This window comes from Schistocerca gregaria, chromosome 7 (assembly GCF_023897955.1).
Source record: "Schistocerca gregaria isolate iqSchGreg1 chromosome 7, iqSchGreg1.2, whole genome shotgun sequence".
Taxonomy (NCBI): Eukaryota; Metazoa; Arthropoda; class Insecta; order Orthoptera; family Acrididae; genus Schistocerca; species Schistocerca gregaria.
The window spans coordinates 205,197,501-205,212,221 of NC_064926.1; the positions used below are offsets into that span (position 1 = coordinate 205,197,501).

At 43.1% G+C, this 14,721-nt stretch overlaps 1 protein-coding gene across 8 annotated transcripts in view; it reads right to left on the minus strand.

Moving 5' to 3' along the window:
- The window catches only part of LOC126281595 (mediator of RNA polymerase II transcription subunit 25), a 175,332-nt gene that overhangs the window by 10,717 nt on the left and 149,894 nt on the right, over window positions 1–14,721 (minus strand). For all 8 annotated transcript variants that reach the window (XM_049980681.1, XM_049980688.1, XM_049980685.1 and 5 more), the window contains 2 exons: window positions 5,685–5,843; window positions 1,435–1,626 (listed from right to left, as the gene is read on the minus strand). In XM_049980681.1, the coding sequence (XP_049836638.1) occupies window positions 1,462–1,626; window positions 5,685–5,843 (324 nt within the window). In that variant the 3' untranslated portion in view covers window positions 1,435–1,461. The remainder of the gene's footprint in view (window positions 1–1,434; window positions 1,627–5,684; window positions 5,844–14,721) is intronic.

The window sequence follows — 14,721 nt, forward strand, 5'->3', positions numbered from 1 at the left end:
GCTAATATCTTGGACATGACTTTGCAACTTCTGTAGACACCATCTGGAGAACTGTAACTGTACTGAAGTCACTGAATGAAGCTGTTGATGAAATACTTGTAGAATATCCTTTCAGCTGGTCTTACTTGCACAAACAGGCTTCCTTGAAGTAATGTGTGGACTGAGTGTTACTGCGGCTAAAATGTTAGTTGTATTTCTCTCATCAGCTGTGGTTCTTTTTTGTTCTTAAATTTTATTTTTTGCACTTTTGGTTTCTTGAACCTTTCTACAAAATTTGCAAAGACAGATTGTGAGAGCTTGAGACTATCAGGATACGTCTGAGCATACAAAGGCACAATCCTACTAGCAGTTTGGTGACATTCATCATATACGAAAACAATATCCATTTTTTGGCTGTTGTATATACTGTGGAAATCTGAACAGCTTGATGAGCAAGTCGCCTGATCAGCAGAGCACAGACTGATGGTTTTCAAATGCACAGGTAAACAATGAGTAATCCCTGAATATCTGCTTGCATTTGGACATTTGGTACAACAGAGCAGACATTTGTGGGGTCTTCTCCTGATGGCAGGAGAGTGGCTGGTGATGCTATTACCTTGTTTCTATTTGATCAAGTTCCAAGTGTTACATCATTGAAATCATCTTCAAATGTTCTTTCCAATATTACAAAAACACTGAATTGTTTCACTTAAAGAAGAAAAAAAAGCAGCTGACAATTCTGAAGATATAAATGTTAAAAATTACTCATCAGTAAATTCAGCACACTGTCCACTACAGCTTTGAAATATTGCAACTTAATATACTTACTCATTTTGTGTAACCTTGCCACAAAACTGAATAGTTTCATTTGAAAAAATAGTTTTTATACCTACAGCTTAGGTTTTGGTATTTTTTCGAGCCCAGTGTGACTATTCCTGAGAGTCAAAATAGATTAACAAAATCTTTAGTGCACCACAAAGTATCTAAAGTGAACTACATGCCTCATACTATATGTAGATTTGAGGAACCCATGCTATTGCGATACCACAGAGGCTAGCTGTTTTAAATTCTCTCATTTCTTATTCAACTGGATAACTCTGAGGCTCCAACTGAAAAGGTGCAAACGTTCCAGCTCCTGAAAAACCACTTTGTGACTAGCACTAGTGTGTGGCAGAGCAGGATGTGGATTCAGTCTGCAAAGATTCTAATTTTTTTCTGGAGAGGGAGGTGAGCTAGTGGAGAGTGTCAGGAAATGGGGAGGGGGGAGTTAGATGAGACAACAGCTCTCCCCTCCTCCTTGGAGGGAATGCCCTTCAGTCTCCTTGAATCTCCCAACTATCCACTGTGGTGGTAAATTTGATACACAACCAGGCCATCCTATTTTAAGTGTTGTTTAACAGCTCTGTTGTGAAAGAAATAACTGTCATGGCTGTATCTCTCATAGTCATAATTTACCTCAGTGCTTATCAGTGATCCAGCATTTCATCCAAACATATCAAAGCCTGAGACATCGTCGTACGGTGGCTGCTGCTGTGGCTGGCCTCCAGGGCCCGGCTGCTGTGCGCCCCTCTGGACACCCACTGGACCTCCTAGTTGTTGTTGCTGCTGCTGTTGCATTTGTCCTAGCACTTGCCTGTACTGTGGTTGCTGTGCAGAAAGTTACAAAGTCTTCAGCCTATCAATCCTAACACTTCTAAGAAACTAAACTTATTCTTTATATAACAATTAAACAAACATTAAATTTATCAAGTGGCAGCAGGTTAATTCCCTCAAACAAAAAACACAAAATTATTAATTTATGGAATATGGGCTGCTTCACCTAGCTGTAGGGAGGGAAGAGTTGGAGGAAATAAGATAATCAAACAACAGAAAATCCGGGATAGAATGTAACAATATCATGAGGTAAGAAGTTGGTACTCACCATACAGCGGAGATGCTGAGTCACAGATACGCACAACAAAAAGACTCTCAGAGTTAAAGCTTTTGGCCATTGGCCTTTGTCAACAACACACACACACACACACACACACACACACACACACACACACACACAGTCGACTGCAGTCATGTGTGTGAGTTGCATTTGCTTGTGTGTGTGTGTGTGTGTGTGTGTGTGTGTGTGTGTGTGTGTGTGTGTGTCGGGGGGGGTGGGGGGGGGGGGGGTGGAGCACGCGCGCTATTGTTGACGAAGGCCAGTGGCCAAAAGCTCTAACTGTGGGAGTCTTCTTGTTGTACCTATCTGTGACTCAGCATCTCCGCTCTATAGCAAATAAGATAATGTAGATTTCCACCCAGGGTGCAGCTGAAAAGTTAACAACATTTGTAAACTTGTGAACTAAGCAAATGTTATTGTTTATATTAATAGAGATGTAACTAGCCACACAGCATGGAGGTAGCATTTTGTATTTTGTGATGGTTTTAGAAGTAAAATCAAAGAAACCATTAGTGTTCTTACCACAAACTTCTGATAGTTTCTTAAATGTATTATGACTGATTGAATATTTTGTCAGGAACTCTCATAAGAATTTGATAAAAAAGATATGAGAAGAATTGGCTGTTATCAGTCATCAAAATAAACTGACGAGAACAGTAGTTTAAGTTACAGAAAACATACAGTAATGTGAAAAGGGCATATTGCCCTGCACCACATAGAGAAACATAGAGAAGGTGTCGAGTATCAGAGACGCATACTGCAAAAGACTGCTAAACATCCAGGCTTTTGGACAAAAAAGTCTTTCTTCTGAAATAGAAAACACACATTCATTCACAAAAGCACAATTCACACGCACATGGCCACTGTACCCGGCCACTAGGGTCTGACTGCCAGGACCGGGACAATGGCTATGTGTGTGTGTGCGCGTGTGTGTGTGTGCGCGCGTGTGTGTGTGTGGGGGGGGGGGGGGGTGGGGGGGGGAATGTAGTGTGTGTTTTTTATTTCAGAAAATGGACATTTTTGTCAGAAAATTTAAATGCTTGGCAATCTTTTTCATTGCACCTCTCCATGACTCAGTATCTATTCTCTGTGGTGAGTAGCCATCTACCCTTTTCATACCGTACTACTGCGTCCTGGACTTTCCATTGTTAAAACATACATAACACACAGGATATTTCAAAAATTATGATCCAATTTCAAAACTCCATATTTATTGATAAAGACATGCTACCAACATTGTATATATTGCAAAATACTCACAAAATCTGAAGAGTTTTAGCTATGCTATTACAAATGCTCTGTGTGTCCAACAGCAGCAACAAGATCATCACCTAGATCATTGTTAAGTTCGTCATAAACTTTACACTATATACCTGCTTTTACAGAAGTTGTGGCAACTGTTATTCTGTTCTTCACTTCTTCTAGGTCACGAGGTAAAGGGGAGGTGAACACACTTTCTTCACATATTCCCACAAAAAAAAAAATCTCAGGGATCACATCTGGTGACCTTGGAGGCCAAAAAAGTGTCTTGGGGGCCCCATGTGTCGTGTCTGGTGTTGAAGCACAGTGTCATTTAGAAGCTGATGTATGTCGTTGTGCCATTGCGGTGGAGCTCCATCCTGTTGGAAAATCAAGTCATCAGAGTCCTGAAGTGTGGAGAAAGCCAGTTCTGCAGCATTTGAAGATAGTGAAACACTGAATAGGACACATTGGGTCCCGAGGCACTGCCCTGCATTTTTCTCCTCCAAGATTGCCAGACCCCATGTGATTTTTTCTTGTGGGGATATGTGAAGGAAAGTGTGTTCACTTCCCCTTTACCTCATGACAGAAGAAGTAAGGGACAAAACAACAGCCACCATAACTCCCGTAAAAGCAAATATATCGTGTAAAGTTTATGACGAATTTAGTTACTGTCCAGATGCTGTCTGTACTGCTGCTAGTGGACACATTGAGCATTTGTAATTGCATAGTAAAAACTACAAGATTTTATGAGTATTTTGGAATCAATCCCATGTTTGCAGTAAGTTTTCATCGATAAATAAGTAGTTTTGAAACTGGTCATTCTTTATGAAGCACCCTGTATTACGACATGTGAAAACTGCTTTAAGTGCAAAACGAAGGTGAAAATATTCGGTTATTTAATGTTACTGCTACAGGTATCCAATTGAACAAAACCTTAATTTATAAAGTAAATAAAAACCTCTACCCAACTCGAGTTTAACACAGACATTGGAAAGAAACCCACATATACAGGGTGATTCGCGAAGATATGCAAATATTTTACTATGTTATTCTACAAGTAAAACTAAAGAAAAAGTTCATATAAACATAGGTCTTCAAATGTTTAGTTTAGGAGTTACAGCTAATAAAAGATTTTGCTGAAATTTAGCAACTTCGCTAATATGAAGCCATTGCAAAACTGGGCAAGGTTAAAGTAAAGCACGATTTCCATTTATTTTACTGTTATTGGTATGGTGAATATAATAAAACATGTACCAGACATGTATCTGCAGAAGTTTTCCAGAATATCCAGAGAAGCAAAGATTATTAAACAAGTAAATTTGTTTACTCTCCATTCAGAATGTAGAAACATTCATGTCACTGTTGGGCAACTGTTAGTGAGTTGTTTCAGTTGTTTCCCAACCTTGAAATGAGTTAGTTTTCAATATTGTTCTGTGAAAGAACATAATAAGAACAGTGTATTTAAGTGAAATGACATAGTAACTGTTTTTGTTTTATAGATTGTTTGTGAAATAGGGAAGCCTTTCAAATTTACGGCAGAGGAATATGCTGATTTGGCAAATGTGATGGTAATCCTACAGCTGCAGTTAACGAATATTGCATATGTTATACCTGCTCGCATTATGAATGCAACAGACAAAATTAAGAATAACCCTATGAAACTGGAACAAGCAACAGAATCTGTTCATACATATGCAGCTAAATGCATTGAACTCGGTGGAGACATTTTTGAACATTTATTGTTAATGTACTGTGAAACTGTGTGTACACTTTGTAACTTCCTTAAAACTGAGCTTGGTTTTTTTCTGCTTTGTGCTATGGTATTAATAAAAGCAGATTATCTGACACATTCATACAGTTTCATTTAATGTTATTACCATCATTTTTCCAAAATTAAGTTCTCTGCTACTTCTGTTGAAAAATTTGTGCAATTGCCTGGAAATTTAAAAAAACTGAGCCAAGTAGTTAATAAATTACAATTTTTATGAAATTACATCTTTGATTCTCTGGATGTTCTGGAAAACTACTGCAGATACACATCTGAGACATGTTTTATTAGATTCACCAGATCAATAACAACAAAATATATGTAAATCATGTTTTACTTTAACCTCGTGCAGTTTTGTGATGCCTTCATATTAGCAAAGGTGCTAAATTACAGGCAAAATCTTTTATTGTGGACCCATGTTTATATGAACTTTTTTCTTTAGTTTTACTTGTACAATAACATATTAAAATATTTGCATATCTTCGTACATAACATTACATTACTAATCTTATTCTTGGCCAATTGAATTACAAGTCAAACATTTTTCACTAGTAACAAAGATTCATTTCAGACCACACACTGTTCATGTACTGATTTTCACATGCTCAGACTTTATTCAGCTCTGTTAGACAGAGTTTCATACTGGCAGTGGCGTTTTACTTCCCAGTAAATTCAGTACCTTTTCACCTGCCTGCCAAGTTAAATAAGAGGAAAAGGTCAGAGTTTACATAATTACAGTGTGCTACGGAAGAATTAACATACCTGCTGCAAAAGATGACGGAGCCCTGGGTTGTTAGCCATTCCAGTTGGACGCATCATTCTTTGTTGCTGTTGTTGCTGCAGAACTTGTGGTGTCATCTGCCTCTGTTGCTGCTGAGACATCTGTTGTAGCTGAGCCCGCAGCTGCTTCTGCTGCTCTTGCTAGAGAAATTAACAGATTAAAAATTAAAACTAAGGTGTTTTGACAGATAAGAACAAGGAATCTATTATTATGAGACTAACAAGTCCCAAAAAGTGGAATGGGTACAGCTGCTGTTGTGATAGTGCCACGACATTTAACAGTGCCGCCACGACAGTACGCGCAAACGGCGATAGACGCGCTCCTCAAATCGGCTGAGCGCGGGAGCGCCACCTTGCTACAAACGGCGCCGGCCACATGTCACGGCACGGCAGTCGAATACGAGAGACTGAGTTCTACTCATGTGATCAGTTATTGTTTCTAAGAGAGAGTGTTGAATATCCACGCAATTATTGTGATTAAAGGTTATAACACTTTTTGGCGACGAGGTCGGGATATTTTCACTGCGTTGTGGATTTGCGTGTTCATGACGGGGCAGACATGGAACAGCTTATGCAAGCGCTCATTGAACAACAAACACAGCTGACGGCTACTATTCAGGCTCAACAAACACAGCTGACAGCAGCGATTCAGGCATTGTCGACGTCGCTAACTCATCATCTGTCTCCCTCTTCTCTGCCTCCATTCCCTTCTTACAACGAGGCCGCTGAAGACTGGGAGGATTATGAGAAGCGTTTGCGGCAACACTTCTTGGCTTTCGGCGTTGTCGACACTCCTATGTGTAAGTCGTTATTTCTATCTTGGATTTCCCCTCGAGTCTATCAGCTGCTATCTCAGTTAGCCCCTCTGAGGAAACCTGCCACCCTGTCCTTCCAAGAAATGTGTGACTTATTGTCTGACTATTATCGAAAAAACACCCACGTCATTGCCGTCCGCGTGTCGGTCTACCGGTGTTGTAAACAGCCCCATCAATCTTACCGGGCTTGGTCGGCGGTACTACACGGTCTGAGTAGGAAATGTCAGTTTGTCACGAACACACATCACGATTCAATGGTTAGGGCTCCTGATAAAGAAGTTCGGGAACGTGCCCTACAACTGCCAAACCCGTCGTTGTCGGAAGTTCTAAGCATCGCTCAATCCTTTTAAGTCTCTCACGCTGCTGGCGCGCAAATAGACGTGTGGTGTGATGTAGGCACTGTACAGTCAACTCTCGACACGGGCAATTTGCCTGTTTCACAGGAGAACGACGATGTGGCGGCGGTTCACTCGCGTCAACAATGTCGCGTTGGGCCGCAACGCTCGCAGCGATACCAGCAACCACAGAAGCCGGTTTGTTCCGCACTTCCTTCTTGCCCCAGTTGTTTCATACAGCACGACAGGGCAGCGTGTCCAAAACGTTGGGTCACGTGTAATTCATGTAGGAAAAAAAGGCCACATTGCTTCTGTGTGTCAGTCCCCTAAAGTTCCTGTCGACGAGGACGAGGCGTCGGACATGGATGTTCACTGTGTGCTTTCTCAAACAAATAAGTTGTTTGTTACTGTTCGTGTTCTGGATAAAGACATCCGCATGCAAGTGGACACTGGCTCTGCAGTAACTCTCATTAATTCTCACACGTATTTGGCGTTGGGCTCCCCTCCTTTGTCTCCAGTTACGCGAAATCTGAGGACTTATAATAAACAGAAAATTCCTATCATGGGCCAGTTTGATGCTTCCACTGCCTACAAGTCTGTTGTTCGGCCCCTCATGTTTTACATGGTGGATCATGCGGGCACTGAAAACCTGTTCGGTTATGATGCTTTCCAGTTGTTCGGGTTGTCAATTGATGATGATGTGCACCTCATATCTGAGGATATTCCGTATCAACAGCTGGATGGATTGTGTTCTGAATTTTCGTCCGTGTTCTCTGCTGGTCTGGGTTGTGCCAAGGATTTTGAAGCCCACATTACTCTTAAACCTACGGCTCGCCCTAAGTTTTTCCGGGCACGCCCTATTCCGGTGGCGTTGCGTGCACCTGTCAAGGCTGAGCTAGACAGGTTAACAGCTTCAGGGATTCTCCTTCTGGTTACCTCCAGCGAATGGGCATCGCCGATCGTGGTGGTTTCTAAACCAAACGGGAGTCTGCGATTGTGTGGTGACTTTAAAGCCACTGTCAACGCTCAGAGCCTCATTGACACTTATCCTCTACCCTGTCCTGAGGAGTTGTTTACCAAGCTCGCTGGGGGCCAGTTCTTTTCCAAACTTGACTTATTGGAGGCGTACCATCAGTTGCCGTTGGACGCTACTTCCAAGGAATTTCTCGTTATGAACACTCTTTGTGGGTTGTATCAGTACCAGCAGTTACCATTTGGCGTCGCTAGCGCACCAGCCATTTTTCAGCGGTTTTTGGAACAGCTCACAGCTTCCGTTCCCGGCTGCATAAACTATCTGGATGACATTGTTGTCACGGGGGCCTCCACTGAGGAGCACCTTCGTAATTTGCGTTCACTGTTTCGGGTTTTGCATTCGGCTGGGTTGAGGTGCAATCTGGACAAGTCACAGTTCTTCCAACCCTCCATTGAGTATCTCGGTTTCCACTTGTCCCGTGAGGGTATACGTCCTCTACGTCAGCACATTGCGGCCATTAACGCTCTACCCCGGCCGTCTACGGTCAAAGAACTTCAGGCGTTTCTAGGCAAGATTGCTTATTATCACAAATTCATTCCATCCGCAGCGGCAGTAGCTTATCCTCTGCATCAGCTGTTACGCAAAAACGTCCCCTTCTGTTGGTCCGACGGGTGTGAGCAGGCTTTTGTCCGCCTGAAGGCTCATTTGCAGTCGGCGCCTTGTCTTGCCACATTCCGTCCGGGTCAGCACTTGGTTCTGGAGACTGATGCGTCACAGTATGGTCTAGGGGCTGTTCTCGCCCATTGGTATGAGGATGGGTCGGAACGACCCATCGCCTATGCTTCCAAGACCCTCAATGAGGCGTAACGGCGTTACTCTCAAATCGAAAAGGACGCGCTCGCTATCATTTATGCTCTAAAAAAATTCAGCGTTTTTTTGTATGGTTCTAAGTTTCACCTCATCACCGACCACAAACTGCTGTTCTCCCTGTTCAGCCAATCGGCGCCGCTTCCGGATTAGGCAGCTCACCGCCTGCAACGTTGGGCCTTATACTTGTCTCGTTTTCATTATGAGATTCACGCCCCACGGCCCAGCACGCCAACGCTGACGCATTGTCGCGATTGCCGATGGGCCCCGACCCTGGTTTCGATCATTATGAACTCCTCTGTTTCCACATTGATGAGGAAGAACGTCGTGCGGTCGAGGGCTTTCCACTTACAGGTTCGCAGGTTGCGTCGGCTACTGCGCGGGACCTGGTCCTGCGTCGGGTGATCGGTTTTGTTCAACGGGGTTGGCCGGACAGGACCAAGGGCCGGGCATCGGATCCCCTTCGCAACTACCATGCCTTGTGCCTTCGTCTGTCTGTTCGTGATGGTGTTGTTCTTCTGGCCACGGATGGCGCATCTCCACGGGTCGTAGTGCCAGCCTCTCTTCGCAAAGATGTTCTCAAACTGTTGCACGAAGGCCATTGGGGTATTTCTCGGACTAAGTCCCTGGCCCGCAGGCACGTTTATTGGCCCGGTATTGATTCGGACATCGCCCATATGGTTGCTGCTTGTGGCCAGTGTGCTCAACAACTGACGGCACCTCGTACAATGCCCTCTCTGTGGCCTGATCCAGCTCAGCCATGGGAACGGGTGCACGCCGACTTTGCCGGCCCCTTCCTCGGTACTTATTGGCTACTGTTGATTGACGCCTTATCAAAGTTTCCGTTTGTTGTTAGATGTCCGTCACCCACCACTGCGGCGACGACACTGGCTTTGTCCAAAATCTTTGCGCTAGAAGGTCTTCCATCCACGATCGTCACGGACAGTGACCCTCAGTTCTCTTCGCAGGCCTTCCGTGTTTTTTGTACTGGACAAGGGATTCATCATGTTACAGCACCTCCCTTCCATCCGCAATCGAATGGGGAGGTCGAGTGCCTTGTCCGCACTTTCAAATGCCAGATGAAAAAATTCCTTAGTGATTTTTCCACAGATGACGCTCTGCTGCAATTTCTGAGTTCTTATCGCTTCACGCCTCTGGGTGATCGCAGGCCCTGCCGAACTCTTGCATGGCCGCCAACCACACACTCTACTGCACCTGCTTCACCCTGCCAGGCCTTGTGCTGTGTCCCCTAGTGCGGGAAAATACTCGGTGGGCGCCGAAGTGTGGGCACGAGGGTATGGATCTCGCCCTAAATGGATTCCAGGTGTGGTCAAGGCTCTTCGCGGCCGCCGGCTTTGTGAAATCTGTACGGGCGACGGCACGGTTGTTCGCCATTACGACCAGATGCACCCACGAGTGGTGGCCACGCCGGTGCCACCGCCCCATCCTTCGCCTCCACCAGCCCGAGAAGCCAGTCCTGTCGCTGCTGCCGATCTACCGTCCGTGTTGATGCAGCAGACGTCGCTGCCGCTTCCGAGTATGCCGGAACCGGCCCCAGTCGCGACACCGCCCTCTCTGGGACCCATCTCGCTGGAGCACACTCGCAGGTCCATGACACCTATGGATGCTGCTCCGGAGTTTTCACCCATCATCTCATCCAGGAGGCACGTTCCATGCACGAGCTTCCGTCCTGGACATTTTCGACCATACTCTCGTGTCTCTCCGCGGGATATCCTCGGGGCCTCACAAGAGGCCATGGATGTCTCCGCGCTGTCCATGTCTCCAAGGAAGTGAGTGTTTTTTGTTTTTTTTTTTTTTTCAAGGGGGGCAAAGTGTTGTGATAGTGCCACGACATTTAACAGTGCCGCCACGACAGTACGTGCAAATGGCGATAGAGGCGCTCCGCAAATCGGCTGAGCGCGGGAGCGCAACCTAGCTATGAATGGCGCTGGCCGCATGTCATGGCACGGCAGTCGAATACGAGAGACTGAGTTGTAATCATGTGATCAGTTATTGTTCCTAAGAGAGAGTGTTGAATATCCACGCAATTATTGTGATTAAAGGTTATAACAGCTGCATTTAAAATGTGTGTGTGTGGTCTATTTGTGATGAAGGCCTTACTGACCGAAAGCTTTATTTGTGACAGTCTTTTTGTAGTGCCTATCTGTGACTCAGCATTTCCACTGTATGGTGAGCAGCAACTTTCCTTTTTATAATATTGTTACATTCCATCCTGGACTTTCCACCGTTTGAATATATACTGACTGTAATTTCAAACTGTATATTGCATAATATTCAGATGTTTGCGTAAATAAGTCTCTAAATTCAGGAGGTAAGTGGAGGGTAACAATATAATGTTCTGCATTTGTTACAAGAAGATGGAGCAAAATATAAATTGACCTGCATATTTTTCTTCAATCAGCAGCTACTGATTTTTGTCATTTACAGAGCACATAAAGAATTCCAATACATTAATTTTTGTCTGTTCTGCACTTTCTTTCTTGTTTTTCAATAGCTATTTATTTTCTGCTTAGTTTTTACCTCCTTTCCTCTGTGTAGTACCTACTGGTCCTCTTGCAAGTTTCTTAACCTATGAATTTTTCAGGAAGGTTCTGTTTGTTGCATCATACAGTTGAGATTGTAAGAGTTGTCAATGTGAAAAAAACATGAGAATGAATGTAAATCAGGTGAAATGAAGAAATATAGCCTGGATGTTTCAGCACAGCGTCTCACAAAAATTCTAAATAGAATTAATAAGGCTAGCTAAGTGAGCAAAATTCCCAAAGGAACTATGAGAGACAAGATTCGTGTTTCAGTCTGAAGATGACCACTACCTGGTCAAAACTGGCTATACAACTGTGAATTGCTTATGTGAAAACCTGAGAACTTAAAGGTGGAAGATAGGGTAACAAACAAGACAGGCATTACTGGAAAAACATCACACAAGAGTGTAAAGCTAGGTGCACAGTACATGGTAGACAGGCAAGGGGGAAATAGACAGGCTGTAAAATAAAAGATACAGAAATATAAAAGGGAGTACAGAAAAGGAACAGTAATGGAGACCACAGAAATTAATGTAAATTTAAGCCAGATGGGTGATGAGAATCAAGCACATGTTCTAACGTCAGTTCCCATGTGCAGAACTCTGAGAAACTGGTGTCAGGAGGGGGAATCCAGATAGTATGTGTGGTGAAATAGGCAATGAGATGATGACTATCATTTTGTAAGCATGCTCTGCAACTGGATACTGTATGTAGCCAGAATACACCCTCAGTCTATGCCCATTCATCTTAACTGATAGCTTGGTGTTAAACCACATGCTGAATGATGTTTACATACCACTTAGTACACTGCACATGTCATTTCACAAGTGGCTCTCACTTTGTTGGCATATGTTTTGCCATTACAAGGCTGGTATATGCGCGGGTGGAAGAGTGGATGAGGCAAGTCTTACAGCAGGGGCAGTCAAGGGGTGGAGTCATAGGATAGGAAAACGGGTGTGAAAGGAGCACATGGCCTGACCAGGACATTAAAGAAATTGGGGTGATGGCAGGGGGGGGGGGCAACCCCCCTTCCTCTTCCTCCATATTCCTACCTGTTTAACATGTATAATGCATTTACATTTTCCACTCTTACTGACTCTTTCACGATTTTTTTATTTTTTTTCCCCAGTAATCTCACTCTTGCTTTTACCCTACCTTCCAGGTTTAAGCTCTCTGGTTTTCAAGTCTCATCCAGTGCAGGCACCAACAATCAGTCTTTCCATCTCATCCCATCCAGTATGTCTCCCATGAACCAGGTTCTAGGTTACTTTTCTCAAAATTTCCCCATTTCCTAAACCTCTCCAGTCCTTTTCCTTTGCCCCTCTTCTTTTCCCTTCAGTCCTTGGGCCAGAAGGAGCCACTGACTCTGACAGCTTGTGCATTTCCGTACCTTTGATATGTTTATTTACATGCATCTCTGAGAGAACAGACAATGTTGACAATCCACAGCTGTACGAAATACAGTAGTTAAGAATTTAATTGCTGACATTAGCTGGAAGAATCAGTGGTAGTTAAGCTGTGCTGAACTCTTCCAGTCACACTCTGAATTACAAGGTATGATCAAAAAGTAATGGGAATTTTTGAATTTTGCAGGCTTTATATATGTAATTTTCAATTTCTTGTTGGTACACATGTTCCTCGTGTATGTTTGCATTTTCAGTTGTTTTGAATATTTAGTTTAGTGTTTTTCTGTTGAAATACTTATATGTGGTTTCGAGTGCTCAGTGAATTTTTATTTTTGATAAAGGTGGATCAAAGAATTTTCATTAAATTTTGCTCGAAAATAGAATAAAGTTCAGCATCACATTCAAAATGTTGACTGTGGCCTTTGGCAAATCTACTACGAGTAATACAATAGTTTATGAGTGGTATAAATCTTTGGAAGAAGGTCGAGAAGACGTTGAAGACGAACTTCCCTGGACACCCTAGCACATCAGTCTCTGACAACAATATGGAAGAAGTAATAAAAATGGTTCTGGAGAATCAATAAATCACCATCAGAGATGTTGCTGATGATGTTGGCATGTTTTCGGATGTTTTGGGCATGAAAACTGTAGCAGAAAAGTCTGTTTTAAAATTCTTGAATTTTGATCAAAAATGATATTGTGTAGACATCGTTCAGGATTGCTGAACGAGGTTAACAATGATCCAGACCTTCTAAAGAAGGTTATAAAAAGTGACAAAACATTGGTATATAGGTACAACATTGAAACCAATTGCCCAATGGAAACTGCCTCAAGAGCCAAGACCAAAAACATGGGAATAGTGCACCATGAGTTCCTGCCTTATGGTCAATATGGAGTACTATTTGGAAGTTAGAAAAAGAAGAAAACAACCAGAATTGTGACAAAACAACTGAAGGAAACTGCATCATGATAACATTCCAGCTCACACCTCAATGCTCGTCCATGATGTTTTGGTAAAAAATAAAACTGTTATGTTGCCTCAACTGTGTTCACCAGATATGGTCACCTGCCGATACTTCTTTCTATTCCTGAAGCTGAAGATAACTCTGAAAGGACATCATTTTGCCACCACTGATGAGATAAAAACAGGATTGCGGAAGGTGCTGAACACCACAATGAAAAATGAGTTCCAGAAGTGTTTCCAAGACTGGAAAAAGTGCTGGCACAAATCTAGTATATATCTGAGGGGGACTACTTTGAATGGGACCAAACTGATGGTAATAATGAATAAATAGAGATTCTTTAACAAAAACAAAAGTTCCCATTACTTTTTTATCATCTCACACCAGAGCTGTTCACAAAAAACAACAACAAAGTAATAGACTACAAGAGCAGCCTCACACATACATCCAGAAGTGTGAAATAAGTAGCAGTTGCTCTTTAATGAAACAATGAAAACAATCAAGTAGATGGGCAAAAAATCAACTCACCATGTGGCGGCAAGAGAAAATACATATAAAAGTTAAGGGAATGTGCAAACTTTCAGAGCCAGTGATCCTCCTCCTGGTAGAAGGGTTGGAGGGGAACTGGCAGAAGGGTTGGTGGGGACGGAAAAGATGCTGTGTTGTCCAAACAAGACACAACCAGGGCAAAAACATCACAGGCGCAAAGATGCGAGCTGGTGCCAGTGTCATAGAGACTTGCCATATACGCGAGTTCCACCAGCACAATGGGTGGCACTGAGGATGAATGTACCAACTTCGACTCGGCCAATTGCCAGCCGAGTACAATCTGTCGATGACCGGACGACAATGGACAGAAGCCTACTTGGAAGAGAGAAGAGCAGCTCTCAGCCACTTGGTTATAGATCATTGTCCATGGCTGACTTAGACAGGGAACATCATTTAGTGAACTCTTAGAAGTGAACAGAGTGTTGTTGTAATTGCATTTGCTATGTACTGTGAAGTTTATCTATGATTATTTGCCACTGAGGGCTTTTTGTGTTATATTACATGCAGTGTTGCAGACACCATTATTCAACAGGTCACAAAGATAAGTAAAACTTTTTAACTCATTTGTG